General features: G+C 35.7%; 1 protein-coding gene across 1 annotated transcript in view; it reads left to right on the forward strand.

The window, feature by feature from the left end:
* TRIP13 (thyroid hormone receptor interactor 13) overlaps positions 1-13,180 on the forward strand; it is a 38,992-nt gene that overhangs the window by 13,214 nt on the left and 12,598 nt on the right. Inside the window, exons 4-10 of the mRNA XM_069076316.1 lie at positions 287-342; positions 1,069-1,159; positions 3,385-3,457; positions 4,931-4,994; positions 6,029-6,115; positions 6,312-6,418; positions 11,066-11,219. Of these exons, the coding sequence (XP_068932417.1) occupies positions 287-342; positions 1,069-1,159; positions 3,385-3,457; positions 4,931-4,994; positions 6,029-6,115; positions 6,312-6,418; positions 11,066-11,219 (632 nt within the window). The remainder of the gene's footprint in view (positions 1-286; positions 343-1,068; positions 1,160-3,384; positions 3,458-4,930; positions 4,995-6,028; positions 6,116-6,311; positions 6,419-11,065; positions 11,220-13,180) is intronic.

The raw sequence follows: 13,180 nt of genomic DNA on the forward strand, positions 1-13,180 counted from the left end.
TCCCAGAGTCTTCATCGGATCAAATCACAGAACACTTCTCAAAGTGAGCCCCAAAACAAAGCCTCAAGTCAGGGTCCTTCTGGACCCACTGGCCAATCAAAAAGTATCTACTGAAAAACAAGCCTCCCACCCCAGGCTCCTGGTGCACTTTAGCCTAGGGGCAGGGAAGATCTTAAAATTTGCATTTCCACTACAATGATGTTTAAAATCCTTTCCAGCTTTAAAATCCTGAGTCTAGCTATAATTTCTCTTTCTAGCATTTCATGCCAGAATTTTTATGTTACAGTTGAATTTCACGGTCTTTGGGAGAGCCTTGTATATGATGTTGAAGTTAAATCACATGTAAGTGAAAAATACTTTTTTATATGAAGGTATCATTTGTTTTCAAATCTTCCTTTGGGCCTCAGACCTAGTAAGTGCTACTTCAGGCTGTTTTAGGCAACTTTGAGTTACTCTGTCCTTGACTTACATATAGAATCAATCTCTCTCTCTCTCTCTCTCTCTCTCTCTCTCTCTCTCTCTCTCTCTCTGTCATTTCAATACTGGTAATGGTGGTAGGTGTGCCGAAGTAAGCCAACAGGGAGCAAGCTTAGTAGGGTTCATGGCTTCCCCTAATATTTCAATCACAAAATGAGATTTCTTTGATAGATTAGTAGCTTTGTTGACTTAAGCATAGCCTATATTTAATTGTATATTTTTATTTTGTTTGATTTAATTGTACTATTTGATAAATACCTTGGTGAAATAGTTTTTTTAGCATGCTGTTATTTTTTTATAAAACTCATTATTTTGTACTTTTACAATAGTAACTTTTTATTTTCTTACATTTACAATCACATTTTATAAAATAAAATGACAAGAGTGGTTTTATGGAGATACATTTTAGTGCCTAAGGACAGTGTCTACCATATTTAGCAAATATTTGTAGAAGACAGTGATTTTAGAGGCCTTGTGTGGTCCTATTTGCTTCTAATCTTTTTCATTTTCATTTGGAAGGTAGTAGTAATGCCAAATTCTTATCCGCAACTCCCATGTTTATGTTTGCCTTTTTTTTCTCTCCTGAACTAGTTGCTTGACTATGTGATGACAACCTTATTGTTTTCTGACAAGAATGTTGATAGCAACCTAATCGCCTGGAACAGAGTTGTTTTGCTACATGGTAAAGAGTGTTTTATTTTGTATTTCGTGAAAAGTAAATACAAGGTTATTGTTATGCCGTTGTACTTATGTAAGAGATTATAATTTTTTTTTCATTACAGAGACAAAGTTATGTTATCCCTGAATTCACTCTACCTTCCCACAATCACACATGTCTTTAATATCCCAGTGAAAATGTCTTGTGGGAGGCCATCTATCAGGGCATGGAAATGTCAGACTAAAGTTCAAAAGAAAAGTCAGGGCTTGAGGTAAAGATTTGAGAATTTTCACCACCGAGTTGGTCCAGGTAATAGAGATATCTGAGCCAGAAGAGTCAAAAAAGGAAAGAGAATCGAAACTAGTGCCCACACTTAGGACGGAAGTAGGAAGAAGAGGTAGATTTGAGACTGTCAGAGAAATCAGGATTATGCTGTGCTGCAGACAGTTATGGAGAGATTCTAAAGAGGGTGATGGTCCTCAGACATAGGGTCCACAGTACTCGAGGACAATGAGGACCAGGATAAGAACAACTAGGAAGTCACTGACTTTAAGATTGTTTCCAGGTTTACAGAGCACTTCATATACTTATCTCAGTATCATTATGATACTCATAAAAACCATGTGAAGTACTATAGGTATTATCCCCATTTTAAAGATGAAACTGAGACTTAGGGAGGCCATAACTTGCTCATAACTACGCTCATTTAGCTGGTTGTTAGTTAGTGTTGGCATAAAAATATATCACTTGCTGGCCAGCCTTCTATAGTGGATGAACTTTACCAAACTTGGCCAGCTGGTCTGTAAGACAGAGGTACTGCATGTCTGTCCCATGTAGGAAACCCTTTCATCTTGCTGGGACCTAGAAGAGTCTTTCCTTCACTGGCATAGCCCTTTCAAAGAATTTAGCTAGGGTCAACTCTGATACAAACAGCACCAGAATTTAATGTAAATCTAAAGCTTTCCGGAACAATATACTGCTGGTCAATGTTTATTGACAGGAGCCTAATGATGGGGTTAAAGAATGAGTACCTATTGAGAAAGTGAATGCAACCTGAGTAAACCACTCTTCTGAGATGCTGAGGTAAAAAGGAGAGGATTGCTGGCTTTAGGAGTGAAAGGCTCACCCTAAGGACTTTTAAAGATAATTTGTTAAAACTTCTTTTATGCCACTTTCAATTCACAGTATTGTCTCTGCATGCTTGCATGAGTGTGTATGCATAATGCATGCACACACACACACTCTGTCTCTCCCCCCTATCTTTTAACAAAGAAAAACAGTTATAAGCAAAACAGCCTACATAGCTATTAAATGTAACAATGGATACAACATTACATACTGTAGTCTATGTTGTCTCAGAGAAGAGGAAAGTATGTTTTCAGCATCAGTTCTCTGGGACTGATTGATCACTACATTCAATTTGAATTTTTACATCTTTTATTGTTTTAGCATACAGTAATGTGTTTTTTTTTTTGTATTCTTTTGGTTCTGCTTTCTTTATAATATTTTCACACATTTCTTCTATTTCCTCATATTTTTAATAGCACTGTGGTGGTCTATATTATATTCATATATACACTACAATTTGTTCTGCCATTCCCTAGGTAGTAGGCACCCCCATTGTTTCTAGTTTGTTCGGGGGTTTTTGTTCTTGGTTTTTTGCTACCACAAAGTTCAGCAATGAAAATTTAGGTACATATGTGACCTTTCTATTTTTGACCTACATGGAATATATATACCTAGTGGTAGAATTGCTGGGACAGAGGGTATTAACACTGAGTTACTTATCTTGCACAATTCCAAAAAGTCTTCCACCAAGATGGATCTGTGCCTCATTTCCTGCGATCCCACTAACATTTATTTAGAATAAAGGAGATTGACATTTAATTCTGGTGCTTTTTGTATCAGAGTTGACCCTAAGTTTTTGAAGGGGTTATGCCAGGGAAGAACAAACTCTCCTAGGTCCCAGCAAGATGGAAGGGCTTCTTACATGGGACAGACATGCAGTACCCTCGTCTTATAGACCAGCCTGGCCAAGTTTGGAAAGGTTCATCATTGTAGAAGCCTACACAGTGATACTTTTTTATGCTAACCATAACTCACAAAACCATCTACTAAGGAATGAAAGGGTTACAGTCTGCATAAGTTTCTGATAAGTTGCCTCTGTATTTAGTTTTTTACACCATTGTGGTGTAATCTTAATCATATACTTAATATCAAGCTTACTTTGATTAATATGTTTTTTATAGGTCCTCCAGGAACTGGAAAAACATCTTTATGTAAAGCATTGGCCCAGAAATTGACAATTAGGCTTTCATGCAGGTAACTTTTGAGCAGAAGAAGAGAGTAATGTGATTATCTGGCTTATGTAATTGTAATTTTTAAGATTATAATTTAATGTTTTATATGATTCATCTAATCCCTTTATTAGCTGTAACTTGACCTGGATTAATAAAATTTACTTTTTATAATGATATCAATTTAAAATGCTTTCAATTAAATTAGAAAATTGCTTTGTTTAACCAAGTTTATAGATTCAGAATATTGGAGGGGAAAGTGATCTTAGAAATTATCTAGTTCAACCCCTTCATTTAACAGAGGAAAACACTGAGGCCCAACAAGGTCACATGACTCGCCCAAGGTCATGTCGCAAGTCAGAGTACAGGGAGGAGCACTCTGAGTCCAGGCCACAGTCCTTTCCATTGTGCCACGCTACTTTAGTTATTTGGAACTTGGAATGAATCGTCATATAGGAATGTTTTATTTTATTTAAATATATAAAAACCGTTCTGAACTCATGAGGCAGTACCAGAACAGTCTATCTGGCTTCGCTTACCCCAGCACTAAAGACATAAGAACAGAAATAAAAGAGTGCCCACCCTCAAGACCTTACATTCTGGTAGGTGTACTCATATAAATAAAAACAAAATTTATAAAAAATAGTTGCAGGTACCCACAGTGCTAAAGAGGTAGAAATTAAAGGCAGATCTTCCTGATTCAAATGCTGGCAACGCCCCTTGCTTTCTCAATTCTGGACTTAACATTAAAGATGCCATACTGGAGAGAAGTTTTATAAATGAAGAGGGAAGAGTTTTCTCAATATGTGAATTCTTAGTAATGTGTTGATTTATTTTCCTTTTAAAAATGCATTGAAATTAAAGTTACATGTGACTAAACAGCAGTTTTGGATACTGAGGTGGGTAAAATTGACTGAGCAGCCAATCTTAGGTCTCCTGAGGTGGGTGGAGCTCTGAGAGTAAAGGGACAGAGCCACAGGGCCATTGTGAGGTGGGGCTTCAGTACTCATACCTTTGGGAACTAGATTCTAAAAATAAAAGCATTTTAAAATTATGTAAATATATAATATACACACATACATATGTGTGTGTGTGTTTTTTTTTTAACTTAAAGGACACAAAGGTTTGGGGCTATTTCATGTTTTATTTTTACATTTAAACAGTACCCAGTGAAACAGCTGGTATATTATTAAGAGTACTTGACTAAGTGTCAAGATGTTGTGGTTTGTCACTGACCTTGAGTCTGTTGCTTAGATGCTGTGTGGTCTTAGGTAATATATTTAATTTTTCTGAACTTCAGTTTCCTCATCTGCAAAATGAGGGCTACACAACATGACCTTATAAGACTCTTACAGCTCTAAAATTCATTTATCCTGTTTGCTATTTATTTTATATAATACTTGGGAAATTGACAGTCTTTCTTTGACTACCATTAAAGAAGTACTTTAGGATTGATAATATTATAAGACAATTTGACTGATTCTTTTTTTGATTTTAGGTATCAGTATGGCCAATTAATTGAGATAAATAGTCATAGCCTTTTCTCTAAGTGGTTTTCAGAGGTAAGCATTAAATACTAGGCTTGACTCTCTAATCTGGAAGAAAAATACTAGTGCATACACATTAAGTTTATTTTTTTTTTAATCTAGGACCTTGGAAGAATTAATTGTTTTTATATGATTATCTTTTGGATAAGTGTATTTATTACAAGTGATTGAGTTTTCTCACACTTGAAATATGAATCCTTGTGCAATTTCTCAAAATTTATTTTAACAGTTAAATTGTTAATATGGGCATGCTGTACACAGTAGAAACTCAAATAAGACATAGGAGAGTTAATATAGAATAGTTATTAGGGAATATTATGGTCTTGTCTGGGTTTATGCAACAGCTATAGTGCCGCTTAGTTTTTTTCCCCAAATACAGATAGCACAGTATGGTGGAATAAGCTCTGAACTGAGAGTTGGGAAACCAGAGCAGTAGATCTACTTCTGACAGTTTTTAGGTTTGTGACTTTGGGCAAGTCACCTTTCTAGAACTCAGTTTCCTCATATGAAAAATGAAATCTGACTCAATTGATTTCTCCTGGTTTTCCTAGCTAAGAGTTTGTAAGTCTAGAAGGTCATGAGCTGTATCCTTGAAATTCCAGCTTAAGTAGGTGAAGAACAAGTCTGAGAGATAGATAATAAACCAGAAAACAGGTAGCAGGAATGGTATTGAAAGGTATGTGAATTTAGTCAGAAGTCTTGAATTTGAGTTCCGGCATCTATTAGTTCTGTCACCTTGGAGAGATAACCAGTGCTTTTTGAACATCAGTTACCTTATATGTAAAATGAGGAAATTAATTGTACATAAGCCACTGGTGAACATTTGAGATGGAGAATGTTGAGGAAAGACTGAATTATAGTAGAAAGTGCTAAGCATGCTACTCAGCTAGAACTTTCCCCCAGTGTTAAATTGGGGTAATTATGATGGGAAAGAAAACACTAGAAACCGTAGAAATTTAGACAGATGTGCATTATTCCAATTTTTTTTTTTTAATTTTGTAAGATGCTAGAAGCCAGCATTTAAATAGCATCATGTGTTTTGGTTCTAGAGTGGTAAACTAGTAACAAAGATGTTCCAGAAGATTCAAGAGTTAATTGATGATAAAGAAGCCCTGGTGTTTGTGCTGATTGATGAGGTATGTGTCTTGAGCTCCTGAGTCATTATGAAAGGGGAAATTTTAAGAAATCAGTTCGTCTTCTTACTGGTATCAAGAATAGATTGTTGTAAGCACTGATGATGCCTGTGGGGATTAAGTTAATTATATGAACCCATTAAAAAGTCATGAAATAATAACCTGATCATAATGGCATTTCTTTTTCTTGCACACATAGGTGGAAAGTCTCACCGCAGCCCGTAATGCCTGTAGGGCAGGCACTGAACCATCAGATGCAATCCGGGTTGTCAATGCTGTTTTGACACAAATTGATCAGATTAAAAGGTAACATGGACATGTAGAATGTCAGAGCTGAAAAGTTCATCTTGTCCAAAAACTTCATTTTACAGATAAGGAAATCAAGGCCCAGAGAAGAGAAAGTACTTGACCAAAGTCACTCAGCAAGTTAGTGGAAAAGGCAGGACAAGATTTTAGATTTTACTCATAGGAGTTAGTGGCAGAAGGGACTTCAAAGACTGTATGGTACAACTCTCTCATTTTACAGATGAGGAAACTGAGGTCCAGGAAAACCAAGTGATATGAAATAAGCATTTTTTCCAGAAAAATTCCTTATAAATGCCCAAATTGGACTCTAAACCTTGCTTTCAAGATATTCTAACTGAAAATGAAATTAAAGGTTTGGCACTGAATATTTAGTATGTTTTGTAGTGTTTATAGCAATGTGATAAAAACTGAAAAAAAGACTTTTCAGGAACTCTTTGACAAAATTTTTCTGAAAAATTTATTTTTCTGAAAATATAATAACCTTTTGTTTATTTGTGGTCCCCTAGCATAGTCCCCAGTTCTAAAAATAATTATAATGTGTAAAATGTCAAATGCTGTTCTCTGAGTTTTGGAAAACTTTTAAAACACTAAGGTCAGAAGACAGGAATAACCTTTATATTGTTGTCTTAACTGTATTGTATCAAACTCTTCTTGTAGTGTAACTATAGGCTAGATCTGAAAGTGTGGTATAGCAGAAAGAATATTGAACTTGAAATCAGAAAATCAGTGTCTCCCTGGACTTTGGGAAAAGTTTTGAAAAGGTTCATTGGAAACATAGGTAGAAACCTATGAATTAAAATACTTTAGGGGAAGTCAGTCCATGAAGGACGGGAGATGCTCCAAGCATGAAATTCTGACACTATCAAAGGAAATAATTTCAATAACGAAAAAAAAATAGAATTTGCCTCAAGACAGATAGTTGCACAGGGAACTCACCCACCAGCCTAGACTCTAAAAAAAATATATATAGAAGAATGCCAATTGAAAATTTAAATAAAAAAGCATGGCATTGTTTTCTTCATTTTCAAAATGGAAGAAGATGGATTCGGTAAACTATAAACCAATGAGCTTGCCTTTAATTCTTTGAAAAATTCTGGAACTGATCATTAAAGAGATGATTGGCAAACATATAGAAAGAGGAAACAGTTATTACAAGGAGCCAGCTTGGCTTTGTATAGAGGCAGGCTATACCTCACTATCCTTGTTTCCTCTTGATAAGATTGCAGAGTTAGTAGATGAGAAGAATGTTGAGGATATAGTTCACCTAGATTTTATCAAAGCTAAATAGAGAATAGCTAAATAAATAAAGAGCTAAATAGAAAAGGCTAGTTCATGACTGCTGTCTTCAGACTTTTGAAGGGCTGTCATGTGGAGGAATAATTAGCCTTCTCTATTTGGTCCCAGAGGGCAGAAGCAGAAGCAGGGGGTAGAAGTTGAAAGAAAGGGAAAAAAGCAAATTTAGCAATTTAGGCTTGATTTTAGGAAAACCTGCCAAACATTTAGAAGAAGAATGGACTGCCTAGAGAGATGGCAGGATGTTCTTCATTGATGGTCTTCTAGCCAAGACTGGACAGCTACTTCTCAGGCCTATTACAGTGTGGATTCCTTTCCTGTGTGGGTTGGACTAGATGACTTCTGTGGTCTCTTTTCCCTCTTAAATTCCATGATTCTGGGAATCATGCCTTAAATACTAGCAGACTGATCATCATCAAGTTGATTAACCTCTAAGGATATTAGTTCACTCATCTATAACTTAAGACATTGCTACTTGGGTTGTACCTCCAAGGACTGCTGTTGTTGTTTTTTCTTTTTGGAGGGCAATTGGGGTTGTGACTTGCCCAAAGTTACACGGCTAGTAAGTATGTCAAGTGTCTGAGGCTGGATCTGAGCTCAGGTCCTCCTGACTCCAGGGCCAGTGCTCTATTCACTGCGCCACCTAGCCACCCTGATACGGTAGGACTGCTGTTAGGAAAATGATTTCTAAACCTTCATGTGCTTATGAAGTGAGTTATACAGTAATAATTCATTTTTTAGAGTTTTTTTAAATTAACAAATCTGTATTTTTCTCTCCCTCTCACCCCTCCCCTACTGGAAAAAAAAAGAAAAACAAAAACAATTTCCTTATAACAAATGTGTGAATGTCGAGCAAAACAAATGCTCTCATTGACTTTATACAAAAATATTTATGTCTCATTTCTGTACCCTAAATCCATTCCCTCTCTGTCATGGATAGCATGTTTCATCATCCTCAAATCATGAATGGTTGTTGTATTGATCATCATTCTTACAGCTTTCAAAGTTATTTGCTTTTACTGCATTGTTATAGTATAGATTGTTCCCTTGTTTCTATTTGTTTCATTCTTCATCAGTTTATAAAATTTTTCAAAATCGTTCATTTTTATAATGTTGATACTCCAGGACTTGTTCCAGTGGTTCTGTCTATTCCTCTTCAGTTCCTATGTCTGTCTCTGAAATCATCTGTTTCCTTATTTTTTATAGAGCAATAGTATTCATCAGATTCAGATTATTTAGTACAACCTCCTCATTTCACTGATGAGGAAGCTAAAGTTAAATGACTTCACTTAACCAAGGTTACAGGACTATTAAATAACAGAATTGGGATTCAAGCCCCAGTCTTGTTATGCCTAGTCCAGTGCTCTTTCCACTCAACATAAAGGCCTTGTTTTAGGAAATATATTTGATCCAATTAATAGAAAAAGGAGGGGGAAAAAAGTCACAGCAAAAGAAAGTCGTGGTTTTATTATGTGTAAATATACAAATAAAGTGATGTGTGGGTCTACTGACAGATGTTCCATGAGATTGCCTGCCTTGTGATATAGATTGCTAACAGAAATATCTTATTGTACTTAGATTTTAATTTTATGCTTATAAATTTTATCTTGAAGGGACTTCAGACTTCTTACCTTATTTTTATAGATCAGGAAACTGAGGTACATGAAAGTGAACTGACTTTTTCTAAACCACATAGCTAGAGGGCATAAGAACTAAGATTTGAATCCAGGTCTTCTGACTTCAAAGCCAGTGTTGCTTATCATACTTGTGCCTGTAGAAGCACAATTTATAATAGAACTATAGAGCAATTAACTAGTGTCTTAGAGTAGTATCATACAAGGCTTCTGATTTCATCCTCATATAAGTCATTTCCTTTTACATAGAAAATCTGTTCCATGGCTACAGATTCTGTGCCTAATCTTTCTTAATTGAGGGATTCCCTCTGTTGATTTAGGGAAGGAAGCTTCTTTATTGTCTTTATGTATACAGGCTTTATAGCTTATTTTTAGTCTTTTTCTTGATCTCAGTTTCATAATAGAGTAAAATCCCATATTCTTAAGGCACTAAATTCTAGCACTACCATGCCCTATGAATCGCTCTAGTTTAAGTGTCAGAAATCAAAGTTCCTATTTTATAACTACTGTATTGTGGGGACTTCCTTTTTGTCATTGTTATTGGTAATTTAGTCCATGGAAACGCCTGTTAACAAAGATGATGGCTTCATTTATTTATCCTGTGTTGCTACAAATATTTAATAGCAAATACTAAGCACTCAATGCCAAATAACCGACTTCTTCATTTTGCAGTTAGAATATTTGCAAAGCAAAGTTTAGAGTTCAATTTGTGTGTTATTCTATGTATAAATAATAGAGGAAACGGAAATGTTTCAGGTTAGATAAAAGGAATTCTACTACAAAAATACTGAATATCAATGTCCTATTTTCTAGGAAATGAAAAATATGTAGAAGCCTAAAGACATAGGGAGAGGAGGATAACTTAAGGAGAAGAAAGAGGGAACCCAACTGCAGAGAGATGAGTCTATTGGACCTGTGAAATTAGCCTTGCATAGCTATATTTGGCCTCCCTAGGAAAACTGGGTTACTTTGGCAAGGACTGATAATAGATTTTCTCTTCTGAACCCACTTAAGTACTCCAAAACAATTAAATTGGCTTTACTTTAAGGACTTGTCTTTTGAGTAATATGAATAACTTCATGGTCCAACTTATAATACTCCTCCCCTCCCCTCCCCTCAAATCCTACCCTCATCAAGTGTTTCTCTGTCAATGCTTCAAATTCTTTTAATGGAGACTGAATCTTCACTCCATAATTAGAGATAAAAGCCTTAAAGTTAGCTAAGATGAAGTTCTACTTCCTGTGATATATAAAGTTGTTGATTTGTTTGATTTTTAAAAAACATTAACCATTTCCATATGAAGGAGTGTTATCCCCAGCAGTTCCTAGTTCCTAACAGTTTCCTAGTGAAATATCACTGTATTTTGATAATGGCAGCAAAGGAGCTCCACATTTGGCTGTGGATGGTGACATGAAGTTGTGTTGTTGGCAACAAAGGGCAATACTAGAGCCCTCTCAGCCTAAGAGATCTAGTAACTTCTGGGAGTTGTAACTTCTAGTAGTTAGTTACAACTACATTGACATGGATAATACCTACCTCTGTGCTTTCTCATTACTAAAATTAGGTTAATTGAATTAAACACTAAATTATCCCATGATGAGTTATCAGTAATTTCTGTTTTTTTAAACAATACAAAGTTCTCTAAGAATGTGAAATGTTAGGAAAATAGTGTTACTGTGTTAGAATAGGTATGACATCCGATGTTTCTTTATCTTAACAGGCATTCCAATGTTGTTATATTAACAACTTCAAATATTACTGAGAAAATTGACATGGCCTTTGTAGACAGAGCTGATATAAAACAATACATAGGGCCTCCATCTACTGCAGCTATTTTCAAAATTTATCTTTCTTGTTTAGAAGAACTAATGAAGGTAAGTTCTATTTATTTATTTATTTTTGAGTAGTGCCTTGTTTGATTTGGTTTAAAAACAATCTGTTCCCATAGTTTTTTAGTAATAGAATTAGTAATTCCCTATTCCTCTAGGATAGGAACTGCAGTCTGAATGTTTCTCACAGTTTGATGTAGTAGTCAAAATTATACTTTTATCTTGATTTTGATCTTTTGGGAACCTCATTTTTTTAAATTAAATTTTATGTTTATTTTTGGTTTACATCATTCATTTCCACAAGATTTTGTTACAAATTTTCTCTCCGTCTTTCCCCTACCCACCACCCCAAACAGCCACCCCTCCCCCAATCTGCTCTCTACTATATCCTTCCCCATCCCCTTCCAACTTTCCAGTAGGGCAAGATAGATCTCTATACCCCATTCTTTCCCTTCCCTCATCACCCACCCTTACTGGGAAGATAAGCAATTCAGTGTTGTACATGTGTAGCTATGCAAAACATTTCCATAGTGGATAAATTGTAAAAGATTGACAATATTTACCTCTATCCTATCCCACCCCCCACTTGTTCTGTTCTCTACTTTGATCCTGTCCCTTTTCAAAAGTGAGTGCTTCCAACTTCCCTCCCCCCAACCTGCCCTCCCCTCCATCACCCCTACTCAATCATTCTCCCCTACTCTCCTGTAGGGCAAGATATCCTATTTAGTGTATAGGTCATTCCCTCCCTAAGCCAAATTCAATGAGAGTAAGGTTGACCCATTCCGTTTTGCCTTCCTGTTCTTCCCCTCTATTGTAACAGTTTTCCCTTGCCTCTTCTATACGGGATAATTTATCCCATTCTGTCTTTCCCCATCTCCTCTCATTATATTCCTCTCTCACCTCTCAATTTCACCTTTTAAGTATCATCCTTTCCTATTCAACTGGTCTTGTGCCCTCTGTCTATGTATACCTGTATACATATATATACACACTCACATATGTATTCATGCCCTCCTATATAGACATATATATTTCCTTCAACTATTCTAATACTGAGAAAAGTTTCATAAGTTACAATTATTGTTTTTCCATATAGGAATGTAAATAGTTCAACTTTGATAAGTTCCTTATGATTTCTTTTCCCTGTTTACCTCCTCATGCTTCTCTTGCTTCTTGTATCTGAATGTCAGATTTTCTATTCAACTCTGGTTTTTCATCAAGAATGCTTGAAAGTCCTCTATTTCATTGAATGACCATATTTTCCCCTGAAACATGATACTCAGTTTTGCTGAGTAGGTGATTCTTGGTTTTAATCCCAGCTCCTTTGACCTCCAGAATATCATATTTCAAGCACTTCGATCCCTCAATGTAGAACAGATCCTGTGTTATCCTGATTGTGTTTCCACAATATTCAAATTGTTTCTTCTTGGGTGGCTTGTAGTATTTTATCCTTGATCTGGGAACTCTAGAACCTGGCTATAATATTCCTCAGTTTTCTTTTTGGGATCTTTTTCAGGAGGGTGGATTCTTTCACATCTATTTTGCCCTCTGGTTCTAAAACATCAGGGCAGCTTTCCTTGAGAATTTCTTGAAGGATGATTTCTAGGTTCTTTTTTTAATCATGACTTTCAGGTAGTCCAATAATTTTAAAATTATCTCCTGGATCTATTTTCCAGGTCAGTGGTTTTTCCAATGAGATATTTCACATTGCCTTCTATTTTTTTCATTTGTTTGGATCTGTTTAATAGTATCTTGATTTCTCATAAAGTCATTAGCTTCCATTTGCTCCAGTCTAATTCTGAAGGAATGATTCTCTTCAGTCAGCTTTTGAGATTCTTTTTCCATCTGGCAAATTCAGTTTTTTAAGGCATTCTCTCCTCCTTGCCTTTTTGAGCCTCCTTTGCAATTTGACTTAGTCTGTTTTTTAAGGTGTTATTTCTTCAGTCAGGTTGTTGGCTCTCTTTTCATGATTTTCTTGTATCGTTCTCATTTCTCTTCCCAATTTT

This window comes from Petaurus breviceps, unplaced genomic scaffold (assembly GCF_028583685.1).
Source record: "Petaurus breviceps papuanus isolate PSGF00001 unplaced genomic scaffold, PetGlider_PUasm1.0 151, whole genome shotgun sequence".
NCBI classification, from domain to species: domain Eukaryota; kingdom Metazoa; phylum Chordata; class Mammalia; order Diprotodontia; family Petauridae; genus Petaurus; species Petaurus breviceps.